At 46.0% G+C, this 17,375-nt stretch overlaps 1 protein-coding gene and 1 non-coding gene across 2 annotated transcripts in view; both read right to left on the bottom strand.

Moving 5' to 3' along the window:
- Nucleotides 1–12,844: 12,844 nt before the first annotated feature.
- The window catches only part of RANBP1 (RAN binding protein 1), an 11,470-nt gene continuing 6,939 nt past the window's right edge, over nucleotides 12,845–17,375 (bottom strand). The window contains exons 4-6 of the mRNA XM_075568588.1: nucleotides 16,326–16,454; nucleotides 15,702–15,767; nucleotides 12,845–14,899 (exon numbers count right to left, since the gene is read on the bottom strand). Coding sequence (XP_075424703.1) covers nucleotides 14,775–14,899; nucleotides 15,702–15,767; nucleotides 16,326–16,454 — 320 coding nt within the window. The 3' untranslated portion in view covers nucleotides 12,845–14,774. The remainder of the gene's footprint in view (nucleotides 14,900–15,701; nucleotides 15,768–16,325; nucleotides 16,455–17,375) is intronic.
- LOC142465322 (small nucleolar RNA SNORA77) lies at nucleotides 15,521–15,652 on the bottom strand. Its single transcript, XR_012787850.1, has one exon. It is a non-coding gene; the product is annotated as a small nucleolar RNA SNORA77 (small nucleolar RNA).

Genomic DNA, 17,375 nt, shown 5'->3' with positions numbered 1-17,375 from the left:
CTTACCCGTTAACCCTTAACCCCTTACACTAAAATCCCTCAATCCCTTACCCTACAATACCTAACCTTAACCCCTTACCCTAATCCCCAATCACACAATTTATGCCAAAAATTAACCACTAATCCTCCATCGGACCCATTACGCTAAAATCCCTAACCTTGACCTAACCCGTTAACCCTTTACCCTAATCTGGCCGTTTACCCTAAAACCCCTAAAGTTAATCCTAAACACCAACTCCTCTAAGCACTTACTTTCGCGGCGAAACATCCATCGGCTAACTGTCCCCTGCGGCGAGATGGCCACGCCAGAAGGTCCCATTCCACTCGGCGAGCATTATGGAAGGGTTTATATATAGGACAATAGCTACTTGATGAAAATACTATAATGAGACGTATCCGTGTTCATATAACTTTCCATCAGCAACGTATCAAGGGCCAACTGGTTTCAGTCCTACCTATCAGGAAGATCCCAACATGTGTCCATCTCAGGCTCTAACTCCAACCCCCTGGATATCACCTGTGGTGTCCCGCAAGGCTCTGTTCTGGGGCCCCTACTCTTCTCAGTGTTCATTAATGATCTTCCCACAGCTTGTAAGGAAGCCTCAATACACATGTATGCAGATGACACAATCCTGTATGCACACAGCCATAGCCTCTCTGACCTTCAACACATACTTCAGTCTGACTTTTTGAGACTCGAAAACTGGATTTCCCAAAACAAACTGTTTTTAAACACTGACAAGACTGTAACAATGGTATTTGGGACCAAGACTAAATTTGTAAAGCTTCCAGTGACTGAGCTCCTGATTAGAACCAACGCTAAAACCACCCTAACACCTGTCACTAGTTTTAAATACCTGGGCTTATGGTTTGACTCCCACTTAACATTCGGGATGCACATTGATACCCTGACAACCAAGACCTATGCCAAACTAGGGGTACTTTACAGGAACAAATCCTCCCTAAGTCTCCTGGTCAGAAAGCGTATTGCACAGCAGATGCTAATGCCAATTATTGACTATGGAGACATAGTATATGGCTCGGCTCCTCAAACCCACCTTAGCAAACTTGACACCCTCTACAATTCAATTTGTCGTTTTGTTCTCCAATGCAACTACAACACACATCACTGCGAAATGCTCAAAGAACTAGATTGGTCATCACTAGAGTCTAGGCGCAAAGTTTTCCTGTCTCACCCTCAAATACTTTCTGGGCAAGCTACCCAGCTACCTGAACAAGCTCCTCACCCCTACCACATGCAGTACCTATCACCTGAGATCAGACTCCAAAAGACTATTCATGGTCCCAAGACTCAACAAAGTATCCGGACGTTCCTCCTTCTCCTTCCGTGCACCCCAAAACTGGAACAACCTACCAGAGACTCTCATATCCACCACCAGCTTAAGTTCTTTCAAATCTAAGGCTGTCTCACACTTTAATCTGGTCTGTAACTGTTTCATACGCTCATAATATATATTTTCTTTAACTGTGCATGCAATGTCTTGTATATAAATGTATACCTTGTTCATTTATGTAACTGTATTTGTAACCATGTATTATTTGTTTTACTCTGTGCCCAGGACATACTTGAAAACGAGAGGTAACTCTCAATGTATTACTTCCTGGTAAAATATTTTATAAATAAATAAATAAATAAATAATATTTATTCAGTGGTGCTATTGAAAAAGGTATTTTTCTGGCACAGAAAGACAGTGCGTAGTGCATATGGCCCTAATTCCTGGTTGACGCTAAAGGTATGTATATATGTCTTTATTTATATAGCGCGTCACAGCAGTAATACACGTGACATAATCATATAAATAACAAATAATACAAATAACACAAAGAGGAGAAGTGCTGACATAAGTGACATTTAGGAAAATGAGTCCCTGCCCCGTAGAGCTTGCAATCTAAAAGGTTGGTAGGAAGAACGTACAGAGACAGTAGGGGGGCGTTCTGGTAAGTGCGTCTGCAGGGGGCCAAGCTTTATGTATGAGGTGTAATGTATCAGCCACGGGTATGTAATGTGTCCTGCTGAACAGGGATGGTGGGTGTCTCAAGGGGACCACTTGGGTGATCGGGGCGTCCCGTAATCGCCCCGTTTGGGGAGGGGGTTGCAATCTTCAAACAGAAGATGGTGACTCGCGCTGCGCTTTCATGATCCAACATCCCAGTGATTCAGCAGTTGTGGCGAATGTCTAATTACTCCTTTCTCTGAGTCGAAACCGGCACTCACGGTACAGTCTCGTTCTGCGAGCGAGCGTGGCCTCACACTAACTAGTTTCAGCCACACCTCCCCCGACCCTCATCCAGACTCTTTTTGATTTAACCCTTGTAGGGTCAGAGAAAACGTATGACCTGTTTCAGGGGTGCGCAGACGCCCCACCCTCTTCCCCCCGAGGCATTTAAATGAAATGCCGGGGGGATCGCGCGAGACATCTGTAACTTCCCTTACCTTGTCTCCGGCAACGCGGCGTCCAATGACGTCGCAGGGTCACGTGACCCCCGCGGCGTAATTTGACGCCGGAGACAAGGTAAGAAGGGGAGCGCGAGCAGGGGGGGAGCAGGGTGGGGGGTGCAGGGGGAAAAGTTTGTGCACCCCTGCCCTATGACATGGGTTGCCAACTCCAGTCCTCAAGGGCCACCAACAGGTCAGGTTTTCAGGATATCCCTGCTTCAACACAAGTGGCTCAATCAGTCCCTGCTGCAGCACGGGTGGCTCAATCTGTCGAAGACAGAGCTACTGATTGAGCCACATGTGCTGAAGCAGGGATATGAAAACCTGACCTGTTGGTGGCCCTTGAGGATAGGATTTGGCCACGCCTGCCCTATGACAATGCCACCACGTTCTGGGAAGGCTCATCTGGGTCAGGTTTAGACGAACCAACGACAAGTAGAAGGCCAAGTGGGACGCTGGTCTAAAGTGTAACCACTGATACTTTCTTTTCTTTTGAAATAACTGTTTGGGATTTTATTTCACCCGCTTTCTATTCGCTGCGATTTGTTATTTCTGACGTGGTTGTACTTTTCCAAAGGCCTGTGGGACATTTGGTAGGGTGACGCAGCAGGGCGCGTGTCCTCTCCGTGGAACGGAAAAGTTTCAGGGCAGCTGGGCTGACGTAGGATCATGGAAAATGAAAGTGTTTTCCCAACACAATGCCATTAAAATGGTCATTACAGTATAAGAAAAATTGTGTTTGGTTGAAGTCAGATGGGGTGAGAAAGTCTTTCATTGAAGAGGTAGTGGATTCATGGGGCTTACTGCCAGCAGAGGTAGTGAGGGGTAAAGGCACAGCAGACACTGTTCCAAAAGCTAACAATCTATTTTTGCTGTATCTCCAGGGGAAGGAATATATTGACCGGGAGTCGTCCGAGCACGATGTGGGATACTGCGCCAGAACTGGCGCAAACTGCAGTTGACTTGAATGGCGATTACCTCCAAATCGGGTGCAAAATCTCGCATTGCTCTTCAACGGCTTCTGCCCAGTGTTGTACTGTTCTGCTATGTATGCTGAATACACTGGGATCAACATATAAAAATAGTATTTAATACAAACATAGATGCATTTATAAGAAGTTTCAGCTAAGCAATGCATCTAATCCTTAATCTGTATCAGCGGCATCATAACAGTAATCCTTATACCAGGGGTAGCCAACTCCAGTCCTCAAGAGCTACCAACAGGTCAGGTTTTCAGAATATGCGTGCTTCAGCACAGGTGGCTCAATCAGTGGCTGAGTCGAAGAGCCTGCTTCAGCACAGGTAGCTCAACAGGTCAGGTTTTCAGGATGTCCCTGCTTCAGCACAAGTGGCTCTGAAGCAGGGATATCCTTTTGTTAGCTGAAGCAGGGATATCCTTTTGTTAGCTGAAGCAGGGATATCCTTTTGTTAGCTGAAGCAGGGATATCCTTTTGTTATTTGAAGCAGTGATATCCTTTTGTTAGCTGAAGCAGGGATATCCTTTTGTTAGCTCTTGAGGACTGGAGCTGGCCACCCCTACCTTTATACATTTGAACTTTATGTATAATTCTGTTGTACTGTTTCACAGCTTTCATTTTAGCTTTGTTTTGTTAACGTGTATTTTCTGCCGGTAATTATGTCAGGGTGTTTGTTCTGAGGGTGCGGTGTGCAGAACCTTACCGCGGATACAATTAGGATTTACACGGAAACACTGCGGTTCGGGAAGCAGCGGAGAATTAATTAAGCACAGGAGTTCATTAGGTGTTGTTGAGTTAGTTCATTAGTGAGTTAGTGTGTGCTAATAGGGATCGCAAACTACACAGCATCTTATTACCGAGTGATTCACATCATTAAGCCCAGACTCCACCTCCCAGTAACTTCATGTCAGATAAACAGGTCAGGCCTGGTTTTTAAATGACATTTGGGAATGGGTTGTTTCTTTTTTAACCCCCGCAGTACCAGTGCTAGGCTCAAGCAACATGCAACACTGAGGGCACCACCAGGCCCTGTACAAACACAAAGCTATGGGATGCTTAGACATACGCTCTAATACAGGGGCGTTCAACTCCAGTGTTCAAGCTCCCCCCCCAACAGGTTAGGTTTTCAGGATATCCCTGCTTCAGCACAGGTGACTCAATCAGAGGCTCAATCGAAATGCTGGAGTTGGGAAAAGTGTGATGGACCCCCTATAACCCCCCCGCCCCTTACATTTGTGTTTTGATCACACATTACAATCTACAGGATCCACACCCAGCAACATGTGTGTTTGGACAGCTGAGCTTTAAAATGGTGGATGAAGCACTTTCAAAAAGAGAAAGGGCTCGCAGGGATTGGTCCTTCGTTTCTGCCAGTCACAACGAGTGACCAATCAGAGCAAAATATTCCAGGTTGGCAACCGTGCCAGCCTTTTGGGCGATAGCCCACGGCCCACGGGGGGGTTCTTACGCCTCTTTTCTGATGAAGGGAACTGTGTGTAAACACCTCTCTGTGTTGCTGGCCCCACACAACAGGGACTGGGTTAAACCTTCTAGTCTAGGTGGACATGCAACGTATTGCTCAAGGCATCGAAGGGGTTAACATTCGGTTGGGGTTCTTAAACCAGTTGTATGGAGGGCACACGGTTTTTAACCACAGAGAGGCTGCCAGGCTGTACCCACGCTGACTGAAGCTAGTGATGCATCCCACTTCTCCCTATGGGAACATCGAGAGAGAGAGAGAGACAGAGACAGAGACAGAGACAGAGACAGAGACAGAGACAGAGACAGAGACAGAGACAGAGACAGAGAGTGTGTGTGTGTGTGTGTGTGTGTGTGTGTGTGTGTGTGTGTGTGTGTGTGTGTGTGTGTGTGTGTGTGTGTGTGTGTGTGTGTGTGTGTGTGTGTGTCCTTCAGCACTGAAGGGATTAAAACCACATGTTTCGCTGATTTGTGTGCGTTGGGATAAGCACAGGCAAGCCTCTCCCAAAAACCTAGGCATCAGCAGCCAGAAAGAAAACGAGACAGTTACTGAGCTGTGATTTGCAGTCTGATTTTAACACAGGAAATCCCGCCCCTAGGACAGGCGGGTGCCATTTTTTTTTAAAGGTGGCGCGCTGGATTCCCCATCGCCGCGTGCTCTGCCAGAAGTCTCCGTCTCTAGGAAGGAATTCAAGGAGTATAAACTCTTCCATGCGGATTCTGGGATAAAAGGGAAAGGACGTTATTTCCCATTCCAGCCAGCCTTGCGTATCTACGCTGCTTAGACTTTCACGCGATTCTGTGTTATTTCAATTATATTCGCACTTTCTATAGTGTATATAATTAGACTGTAAGCTCCTCGGGGCAGGGACTCCTCTTCCTTAATGTTACTTTTATGTCTAAAGCACTTATTCCCATGATCTGTTATTTATATTATTTGTTATTTATTTGATTACCACGTGTATTACTACTGTGAAGCGCTACGTACACTAATGGCGCTATACAAATAAAGACATACAATACAATACAATAGTAAAGGCAGCACACGTTAGAAGATACATGTGGTTGTAGCAGTTCTCGGTGTATTCTGACGATTAAGGCGGAGTCCCCGCTGGTGCTGAGCGGGCGGCGCTTGGCGCGGTTACGTGCACATATATATACATATATATATATATATATACATACAAGTTCCGGCAAATGCTCGGCGCTTTTGTAAATAACATTTTAAACTTTCCCGCTTGCTCAGACAGACCGCAATTGCGCCCCTCCTCCTCCCCCCCGCACAAGTTGCAGGACACCCGGCGCTCATGCTCTAAGCATGAGCGCACTCAGCGCCAGCGGGGACTCAGCCTAAGGCTGGGGCCATAGAGGGGGTAGCAGGGCTGAGGCGCGATAACGCTGAGGCTCGCCTGCTGAAATCTGCGCGATTTCATGCCCATGCAGGCGAGCCAGCGGGCGCGATCGGGAGGCGGGGGAGACTGAGGGAGGCGGGGCAGTGACGTCGCTGGGCCAATCGCCCGCGACGCACCAACGTCACGGTGCCGTGACGTTGACGCTGCTCCGCGCTGATTGGATGTTTTCAGCCGACAGCGCTCTGAAAAACAGTTTGGCTGTTGGCTGAAAAATCCAGCGCCTCAGCACGGCTGCGGACGCTCGCGTGAGCCCCCTCTAAAGACATCCTCATGGAGGATGTAGGGGCTCAGCGCGGAGTGTCCGCACGGCTCAGCACGGACGTGCCTTCTATGGACTCAGCCTAAAGCTGAGTCCATAGAGACTGCAGCCGTGCGGAGGCGCGCTGAGGCTGAGGGAAAGTGGGTGCTTTCCCTGGCCTTAGTTTGCGTGCTGTCGGGGGGCGTGTCGGGGGGGGTGGGCCAGTGATGTCACGGAGCTGGTTCGCCCTTATTGGGCGAACCGCTCACGTGACCGGCCCTGCGCTCCCGTGAGCGCGAAAAACTAAAAATTGTATAAGACCTATGCCTCTGCACGCCTGCGGACGCGTGCGCGAGCCCCTGCTAAAGCCGTTCTCATTGCGGCTGCAGGGGCTCACTGACAAGCGTCAGCGCGCCTTAGCGCCTAAGCGCTGACCTAAGACGGGTTGGTTCTTAACTACGCCAGGTCAGTTTTTTTAAGGATATCCCTGCTTCAGCACAGATGGCGAAGTCAAAAACTGAGCCACCTGTGCTGAAGCAGGGATATCCTTAAAACCTGACGGGGGGTTCTTGAAGACCGGAGTTGAGAACCCCTGGATTAAGAGATCCTGCCGAGGATACACAACAGTTCCTTGGCAACATCATTATCGTCCCGTGTTTCTCGAGAACGAACGTGAGATTATAAGATCTTCTGGGTTTAAAATGTGCCCTTGATGAGGAACGGCGCTGAGGACACCAGACGTATTATAAGGGGTTCCTGTGCTCGCCCCGATGCATCCTATTGCTTTCTTGCCCCCATCTTTCCATCAGACCCCATCATATTGCCCGAGAGAACTTTGTTCCAACAAGCTCAGCTTTAACAGCATTATAGGCATCTGTACGGCCACACTTAAAGGTTGGGAACGCTCTCATCGAGATACCAAGCACCCCTGTGGCTTCAAATGGGAGCCTGCAGCAGAATAGTTCTAGTTTCAGTCCACAGTGCAATTTAAAGCAATTATGAGACTAAGGCGAAGAGAGAGAGAGAGAGCGCTTGCGAGCTTGCTCGGCACAAAATACTCTAACAGGGCTTAATGGCTAAAAGATGCCGGCACCAGAGCAACGCCTATATTGCACATTAAACTGTGTGGGTTGGTCTGCTAACCCTGCTATAGATAGCTGTGGGGTTACATTTCCACACACTTGTTCTTTTCACAAGCGGTTTACGCGCTCTAATTTTAGGAGGACGGGGCCAGCGGCGGTGGAACTTCTAACACTCCTTGCACCATAGATTAATCCCCCCCCCCACCCTTCTATGCAGCCTACGACTGACGCCGTTCTCACGCAAGGGTTTCGTGGAACAGTGAAGTTTCAACAAAACACAATCTATTTTGTGCAGCGTAGAAACAGCTTGGGAGCCAGAACATACATTAGAAGCGCATAGGCAGGAGGAAGACGCCGCAAAGCTCCTCCACCAGACTGTAGATCAGGAGGCGGCCAACTCCAGTCCTCAAGAGCTAGCGACAGGTTTTCAGGATATCCCTGCTTCAGCACAGGTGTCTCAAAGACCGAGCCTTGTCTTGAAGCAGGCTCTTTGACTGAGCCATGCAGGACACCTACAAGCTCATATTGAAGCCTCCAAAATAACCACAACATATATATAAGCGTATGTGTGTCACAGAGGAGTGCTACTGAGCATGGCAATATATATTTAAAACCAGAGACAGAACATGAAACACAGACAGAGCTCAGTGCACATCCAGTGAAACCTATACACCGTACAGTGCCTAAATATATATGTATAGATATCTATTAAATAAAATGGTCTTTTAGTTTAACATTTTGGCCAAAGTGTTGTAAGCCCTTGAGCCACCTGTGCTGAAGCAGGGATATCCTGAAACCCTGACCTGTTGGTAACTCTTAAGGACTGGCATTGGCTACCCTTGGTATAGATCTTATCACCAATATGGCAAACTTGGGTGATGAGTCCCAGTTATACCGACCTCATGTGCTCTAGGGATCTCTTCTTTTTTGGGGTAGCTTTAATAGCAGTGACATAAAACAACACAGTATACTGGCAGATAAAGACAAAAAAGACACAGCGCACAACGCTCATAGTGCATAAAACAATATAATAAAGGTACAATTGATTAGGGTAAGTAATGTGCGTACATCAATAAAGATAAATAAATGCAGTTAGGGATAATGTTACCCAACGCCTCAGGAAACCGGAAGGAGTATCCTCTCAAGGGTTATGGCGCTGGTGTCTCGGATACAGGATCCTATTGGTAAGTAGGTAAGTAGATCGCCTCTAAAAAAGTTCTTATTCCCCAAGAGCATGAGTCCAAAGCTGCTGCTGCCACTTGCAGTCCTTTGCCAGAGCACAGCTCCACACCGGCCGGGTCCTCTCACTCCCCTCTGTGCAGAAGCACTTCCGGGTCGATGACGTCACCACGGGGGGGGAGCGCTGGTAATCGCGCCGTTCACACTCGATCAGCTCAGATGGTGGGGTAATAAATTAGAGGTTGAGCTCTTGTCCAGTCATCCAACGCGTTTCGAAACGAAAACGTTTCTTCATCAGGGATATCCCTGATGAAGAAACGTTTTCGTTTCGAAACGCGTTGGATGACTGGACAAGAGCTCAACCTCTAATTTATTACCCCACCATCTGAGCTGATCGAGTGTGAACGGCGCGATTACCAGCGCTCCCCCCCGTGGTGACGTCATCGACCCGGAAGTGCTTCTGCACAGAGGGGAGTGAGAGGACCCGGCCGGTGTGGAGCTGTGCTCTGGCAAAGGACTGCAAGTGGCAGCAGCAGCTTTGGACTCATGCTCTTGGGGAATAAGAACTTTTTTAGAGGCGATCTACTTACCTACTTACCAATAGGATCCTGTATCCGAGACACCAGCGCCATAACCCTTGAGAGGATACTCCTTCCGGTTTCCTGAGGCGTTGGGTAACATTATCCCTAACTGCATTTATTTATCTTTATTGATGTACGCACATTACTTACCCTAATCAATTGTACCTTTATTATATTGTTTTATGCACTATGAGCGTTGTGCGCTGTGTCTTTTTTGTCTTTATCTGCTAGTCTAGGGGGTTTCTGAGCCCCCCCTCCATCGCAGCTGCAGACGCTCCGCTTAAGGTTATGTTTTTTAACACCTATCATCACGTCACTTAATTAGTTAGCTGCGCACTTTATTTTCTTTTCACAGTATACTGGCGCCTAGAAAAAACCCGTGACCCTAAGGTGATCTCTGACCAGAAGATGATACAGTCCTTAGTGTCCAGTGTCCAAATGGATCTTGATTGAAGTCTCATGACATGTGGAAATAGATAAAGATCATGGTGCAACACTGACACAAACTGAAATAAAATAAAAACCACTAACCACAGACACTACATAAAACAGCATGAACCACAGAATAGCCAAAAAATAAACTAGTGATATTTAATAAACACAACACAGACAAAACCAATGTCTAAAAAGAGGAGCACAAGCTGAGGGGATCCAATCCGGATATTGTAAAATTGGAATCCTACTCACGACAATATGAAAATAAATTGGCGTTATCAGCAGCTCGATCCCTCCCTTGGTGCAAAATTCCAAGGAGGGCACTCCACGAGGTCCTTCCACGACTCGGACGCCACCGCCACGTTCACTGCTGCCTCGATCCCAGACCCGCTGGTCTCGTCGCACTCTGATGACGTGACTGGAACATGCGCCGTCACCGGGAATCCTAGGACTGCACCGCGAACACGGAACCCGGCCAGAAACCTCTCAAAGCTCCACAAATGTTCGATAGGGGATACAACTATACAACGTCCACACAGCCGTCCTCTAAAATGTCCTCTGTAGTTTGCAAAAACACCCTACGCGTTTCGTGCCCCTGACGAAGTGACTATCGTCACTGTGTTGTTTTATGTATGTTGCTAGTGATCTGTATCGATCCTAATCACCAGGCAGCCTAGCCTTTCTATATTTAAGTTTTTTTTTGGTAATCACTTTTAGTATTATTAATACTGTATTATTTTAAGCATCGGCGCTTTAATCACAGCTCTTTTTTAATAGCAGTGAGTCTTTCAGCTCATTTGAAGTCCAGGTGCTAACTTTTCAAGGGCCCGCACCCAAAACAGACTCAGCCTGCCCCCAAGCTGCTTGAGACCAGCACTTACTGCCCCACCGAAGGCACATGCAAGATTTATACCTAAAGGTCCACGTTCATCCGGACACCGAGTCACCGTAGGGCTTTGGTGGGAAACATGCAATACAAAGGCAGTTTGCGAGCAAAAGCATCGGCACAAGGGCTGGTTGTGGAACCAATATTTCTCCTTGCCGCATTTGCCTACACTACTGGCACCAATGCCATTGCTGGTCAACTTAACCGGTCTGAATACCGTGCAACAATCGGGCGATAAGGAAGGCACTTTAGTGGTGCAGAGGTATTTATTTATAATTTCTTTTTACCAGGAAGTAATACATTGAGAGTTACCGCTCGTTTTCAAGTGTGTCCTGGGCATTGAGTTAAGATGACAAATACATGGTTACAAATACATAGTTACATAAGTGAACAGGGTATACATGATATACAAGACATTGCATGCACAGAGATAATATATGTTACAGGCGTAACAGTTACAGACCAGATTAAAATCTTTTGAAAGAACTTAGACTGGTGGTGGCTGTGAGAGTCTCAGGTAGATTGTTCCAGTTTTGGGGTGCACGGTAAGAGGAGGAGTGGCCGGATACTTTGCTGAACCTTGGGACCATGAACAGTCTTTTGCAGTCAGATCTCAGATAGGTGCTGCATGTGGTAGGGGTGAGGAGCTTGTTCAGATAGATGGGTAGCTGGCACAGAAAGTATTTGAAGGCAAGACAGGAAAGATGAACTTTGCACCTAGACTCAAGTGAGGAAGTGACCAATCTAATTCTTTTGAGCATTTCGCAGTGATGTGTGTTGTAGTTGCATTGGAGAACAAAACAGCATATTGAATTGTAGAGGGTATCATGTTTGCTAAGGTGAGTTTGGGGTGCCGAGCCATATACTATGTCCCCATAGTCGAAAATTTGCATTAGTATCTGCTGTGCAATACGCTTTCTGACCAGCAGGCTTAGGGAGGATTTGCTCCTGTAAAGTACACCTAGTTTTTTATAGGTTTTGGATGTCAGGGTATCAGTGTGCATCCCGAATGTTAAATGGGAGTCAAATCATACGCCCAAGTATTTCAAACCATTAACAGGCGTTAGGGTGGTGTTAGCTTTGGTTCGGATCTGGAACTCAGTCATTAGAAGCTTTAAAAATTTAGCCTTGGTCCCAAATATCATTGTTAGTCTTTGTCAGTGTTTAAAAACAGTTTGTTTTGGGAAATCCAATTTTCAAGTCTCAAAATGTCAAACTGAAGTATGTGTTCAAGGTCGGAGAGGCTATGGCTATATAAGATTGTGTTATCTGCATACATGTGTATTGAAGCTCCCTTACAAGCTGTAGGAAGATCATTGATGAACACAGAGTAGAGGCCCCACAACAGAGCCTTGCGGGACCCCACAGGTGCTATCCAAGGGGTTGGAGTTAAGAGCCTGAGATGGACACGTTGGGATCTACCTGATAGGTAGGAATGAAACCAGTTTAAAGCATGCTTCCCTATTCCAGAGCTCTGGAGTTTGTTAAGCAAGATAACATGATCAACAGTATCAAAAGTCTTTGCAAAATCTAGGAATACTGCACCAGTGAGTTGTCCCCGTTCCATTCCACACTGGATCTCATTGCAAACTTTTAGCAGGGTAGTTACGGTGGAGTGTTTGGGTCAAAAGCCAGATTGGAATTGGCTAGGGAAATTTGTCTTGGTATAGTAATCGCTTAAGTGGGAGTGAACACATTTTCCCATGACTTTGGATAGTATTGGGAGAAGAGAGATTGGCCTGTAGTTTGAGATAGTGTTTTTGTCCCCACTTTTTGAAGATTGGGACAACTCTGGCAGTTGTGCAGTGTTTTTCCACCAGGGTTACTAGGAACCCTTGGATTCCCCTGGCATGCTTAAAGGGTTCCCTGTAATGTTCTGGTCCTTTGAAAATGGTATCAAATACAGAAGAATTTACAATACATCTGATCTCAGACGCAATATTAGAGGGTTGGTGGTTCCTCAGAATTTCACTTAAGTTTCCTTAACCCCCACAAAAAAGGTTGGAAACCACTGATATAGTGTATTAAATCGCCAACTGGTGAGATATCCATGTATTTCAAATGTTCATTTATTGTAACACAAGGCTTACAAAAATAAAAAAAAATAAATGAACAAATTTTCCTGAAACAGCGAGTGGATCTTTATTGATTGTACTTCATAACACACTGAAGATATTTCTGAAAAACGTGAAGAACTCGTTATAAGATTCTCAAACATTAACAAACTAAAGTCTGGATGTTATTTACACCAGCAGGTTATGTGCAAACAGTTTACACTGGTCCCTTGCGAGCCGGACCAGGGTTGGAACGGGTGGTCACACTTCATAACCGCAAAACTTCAGAACGCCTTAAAGCGGCTGGAAGCCACCAACCTCACAAAGCACAGAAAACATTTGTTAACAAGCAAAATCTCTTGAAATAGAAAAATTGAGCCAAAGCACCGCCAGGACTGAAAAGGGAATTTTTGCCTTCAAACCATCAAGACAAAAACGTAGCTATTTCAGTGAGGGTGCTGGTGAACGGAACGCATCTTCAACAAAAGGAGAGTCTTCACTCACCGGGCCCTTTTACTCACTCGTAGGGATTCTAGTAATCCCAACGTTGGCACCGCCAAGCACAAACACACAGATTCAGCACATTACACTCAAAAAAAAGACAGACTTGGAAGGAGGAATATCTGACATGCAGCTTATCTGCAAACTGCCAGTGAGTTGAGGCTTCCCGACATAAGCATTCAAGATCAGAAGCAGCCAAACAAAATAGGCATTCCCGGGCCGATTTATTAATTTCTAAAGAACGTGAAGTGGGAGAATTTCCTTGCAGCACAAGAACACTCTAGCACAGCAGTAGCCAACACGTCAGGTTGAGGATATCCCTGCTTCAGCACAGGTGGCTTAGACATTCTGACAGCCACCTGTGCTGAAGTAGGGAGATCCTGAAAACTATGACCCGTTAGTGGCTCTTGAGTACTGGAGTTGGCCGTCCCTGTGCTAGCAGGTCTATTAGCCAAACGGAAAGGCACAAAGCCGAGTCTCCAGTCTCATCTGCCTTGGGATACTACCCAATGGACGCAAAGCCACTTTGAATGTATTTTGTTTTTAAAGAAGCACTTTATAGTTAAACAATCGAAGCCGACCTCAAAGGCAAACCCCAAATCTCACAGGCAATGTGTTCCACTTCAAATAGGGTATTTTATTTTGAAATAGACATGGTGTACATTCCAAGCACGACTTTATAGTACTAATACCGTTAGAAAGCAGAGGTGCGTCAGAGATAGAAACGCCACCTCCACCCATCCAAGGAAAAAAAACAAAAAAACCCCCCGTTACACAAGACTAAATTCATTCTTTGGTGATTAGGTACCAAGGAGAACCAAAAAAATGTGGGGTTTGTTGAAATGTTACATAGGATAAAAGGGATTCTCAAACAGACACATTAAATACCGTTTTGTAACATGTTCTCTCTAAAGCATCCTCAGGCATTTATGAAAACTCACAAAATGTATTCATTCTCCGCTCAAATCGATTCTTCAATTAACAAATCATCCTAACAGGGCCCCTTAAAAAAACACCATAATTCAAACCTTCCAATGGACACACCCACCCTTAAAGAAATGGTAGGCTCAAGTTATTTTTGCGTATATTATAGACACATACATGAGTCTATGACACACACACAAACACACACAAACACACACAAACACACACAAACACACACAAACACACACAAACACACTATCCTCCCCCTCTGAAAGATACAACACTTTAGCACAACAATTATAGAATCCAGTCCTGTCCTTTGATGCATTTTTTCAAACTAGTTTTATTCATTCTTTTGGATGCCTATTAAATAAAGTGTTTCCACTATGGAAAAAGAAAGTTAGCACAGTACATTTGCATGACTGGGGAATGGAATTTTTTTTTGTCTGAAGAAAACGTCTGAAGGGCAAAAGCTTAGAAAAAAACAACCTGAATGGTTTAACTCAGTGCTTTTTTTCTTTGTTATAAAGTCCCTTGTAAAAAATAAAAGTACAAGGCTCTAGATGACTTATTGTGGGTCTTCTGCTTTTTCTGGCTTGGTCTCTTCTTCCTTCTCTTGCACCTTATTCTCCTTTACCGACAGCTCTTCTAGTTTTTCAGCCACCTTGTCAGGGCTATCATTTTTGGTCGTGTCTGCCGAGAATAAAGGGATTTGTTGGGACATTCACTATTGCTCCGTGATCGAGACCATTTCAAAGCACAACTCTGTACCAGGAAATGGCAAAGTAGCATCTAATACAGGGGTGGGCAACTCCAGTCCCCAAAGGCCACCAACAGGTCAGGTTTGTAGGAGATCCCTGCTTCAGCACAGGTGGTGCACTCTGACATGTTTAATATCGTTTAAACCCGACGTGGTGGTGGCCCTTGAATACTGGAGTTATTCCAGGTAGCTCTTGGGGGACTGGAATTGCCCACCCCATGTCCAACACAAACTAGGTGTAAAAATGTTGTGGTAGCAATTACTTTGTTGTCCCCCCAACCTCCCCTCACTGTTTAACCACCATAAAAAGGTAGCAGGGACAGCTTCTTTGACACGTGATAACCGCCACAGTAGTTAGAACAGGATTGGAACAGTAGACTGAGCAGGTACCTTTCCTAATTGGAGCTCAGCGTGCTGCGCCAAACCCAATTATATTATATCAGGCAATGTATGAGTGGAACAGATCAGGGAGCAGCTTCCCAAGTAAAAACAGCTAAGCGGTTAGTGCAGCTACGTTAAGTGGGTACACCCATTTAATTAAAATGTCTCATTTGGCTTGTGTTCCATGATCTACTAGGCCGCTTTCCTCTAGATCAGGAGAAGCGTTCTGAAGATCCTGGACTTTCTTTAGCAGACAGAAAAAGCGCCGTAACTGGAGGCTGCAGTTGGGCACAGAGTGAGTCTGCAATGGTTCAGGTCACCAAGGTCGACCTGGTGACCTTGAATCCTCCTTACCTTTCGGTCCTCTCTCCTTCACACCATTTCTGCATTCTTCAAACTTTGCCTTGAACTTCTGGGCATCTGGTTATTAGAGGGAGATAAATGAAAACAAAAAAAAAAAAACGGTTCTGCATCCTACTGTTAAAAAAAAAAAAAAAAAGCACCATGTTTCCGCGGGTTTAAGGTGGGATAGGAAAGTTATAGCGTTGGGGCATGTAGGCATCTGCACGGGCCCTGCCAAGGTATTCTATAAATTAGTCAAAATGAAGAATTGCTATTTGTGTAGCATATTTTTCCAGGTCAAGAATCCAACACAATAATACAGAACCTGGACACTTAAATTGAGGTCTTGTGCAAGAGGGGAATATTAATAGTTTATTCTGTAAGCCCGTGGCATTGTGTAACACAAGAGTTGATTAATACAGGGGTGCTCAACTTTAGTCCCCCCCACACCAGGTTTCCATGATCTCTGCTTCAGCACAGGTGGCTTAATCAGTCCCAGCTTCAGCACAGGTGAATCAATCTGATTGAGCCACCTGTGCTGAAGCTGGGATATCCTGACCTGTTGGGGGGGGCGCTTGAGGACTGGAGTCGAGCACCCCTGGATTAAGAGAACCGCTTCTGTTTAGCAGTACTCACTTTCTGCATTTAAAAAGCGAATTGCCAGGAGTTCTGGTTTAGGGGCTTCGTCTGCGTAATCGGCGTATGTGTTCCAGACCCATGCCCTGTCACTTCCCGCGTTGGGCTTCAGTTCCATTAGCGGTGTAACTAGAAGACAGGAGAGAATGTATTTTCTGCAAAGGATCATTAAAGAATGCATTATGGTTACAACAGTAACACACCTGGAGGGTTTGCCAAGCTACCAGGAGTTCATGTGCAGTCAATGCTGGGTGTGACACTCCAATGAAGTTTCTATTTCACCATTAGTGATTTGTCTTGACTAATTACCATTCATTATTAGCTATTAAGACAATGGTTTCTAAAATACAAATATTAAACACACACCAGCATTCGCTTACTCTGCCAAAAATCATGTTTCAACATGTCACAACTTGGTACCCGGTATTTAGTCAGCAAAATTCCCCATCTGCTCTTGGTCTGACACCTCGTATAATGATACTGTAATACAGGCCTGTACAACCAGTCCTCGAGGGACACAAACAGGCCAGGTTTTCAGGATATCCTTACATCAGCACAGCTAGCACAATTAGTGGCTCAGTACGACTGTAGGGATATCTTGAAAACCTGGCCTCTTTGCAGCCCCCGAGGGACTGGAGCTGTGCAGGCCTGCTGTAATACATCATTACTTCACTTGTAATTAGAAACTTATGAATACAGCTAAACCCCGTTATAACGCGGTCCTCGGGGTCCACCCCGAGACCACCGCGTTAGTAACGGGGTCGCGCTAATTTTTTTTAAAAAAAATGGCCGCCGCGCACCTGATCGGGAGGGAGTGAGGAGGGAAGGAAGGAAGAGGTGGCCGGAAGCCCTACAAATGGCGACGATTCATCTCTCCTCCCTCCCTCTCCCTCCCAGCCCCTCCCCTCTCCCTCCCAGCCCCTCCCCTCTCCCTCCCAGCCCCCTCCGGCAGCCGTGTGGTTTTTTTTCTTCAATGGCAGCCTGCCGGGGAGGTCAGAGCATGTGTGTGTGTGTGTATATCTCTGTCTCTCTATGTGTGTGTATCTCTAT

This window comes from Ascaphus truei, chromosome 13 (genome assembly GCF_040206685.1).
Source record: "Ascaphus truei isolate aAscTru1 chromosome 13, aAscTru1.hap1, whole genome shotgun sequence".
Taxonomy (NCBI): domain Eukaryota; kingdom Metazoa; phylum Chordata; class Amphibia; order Anura; family Ascaphidae; genus Ascaphus; species Ascaphus truei.
This window is presented reverse-complemented; position numbering and strand designations above follow the sequence as displayed.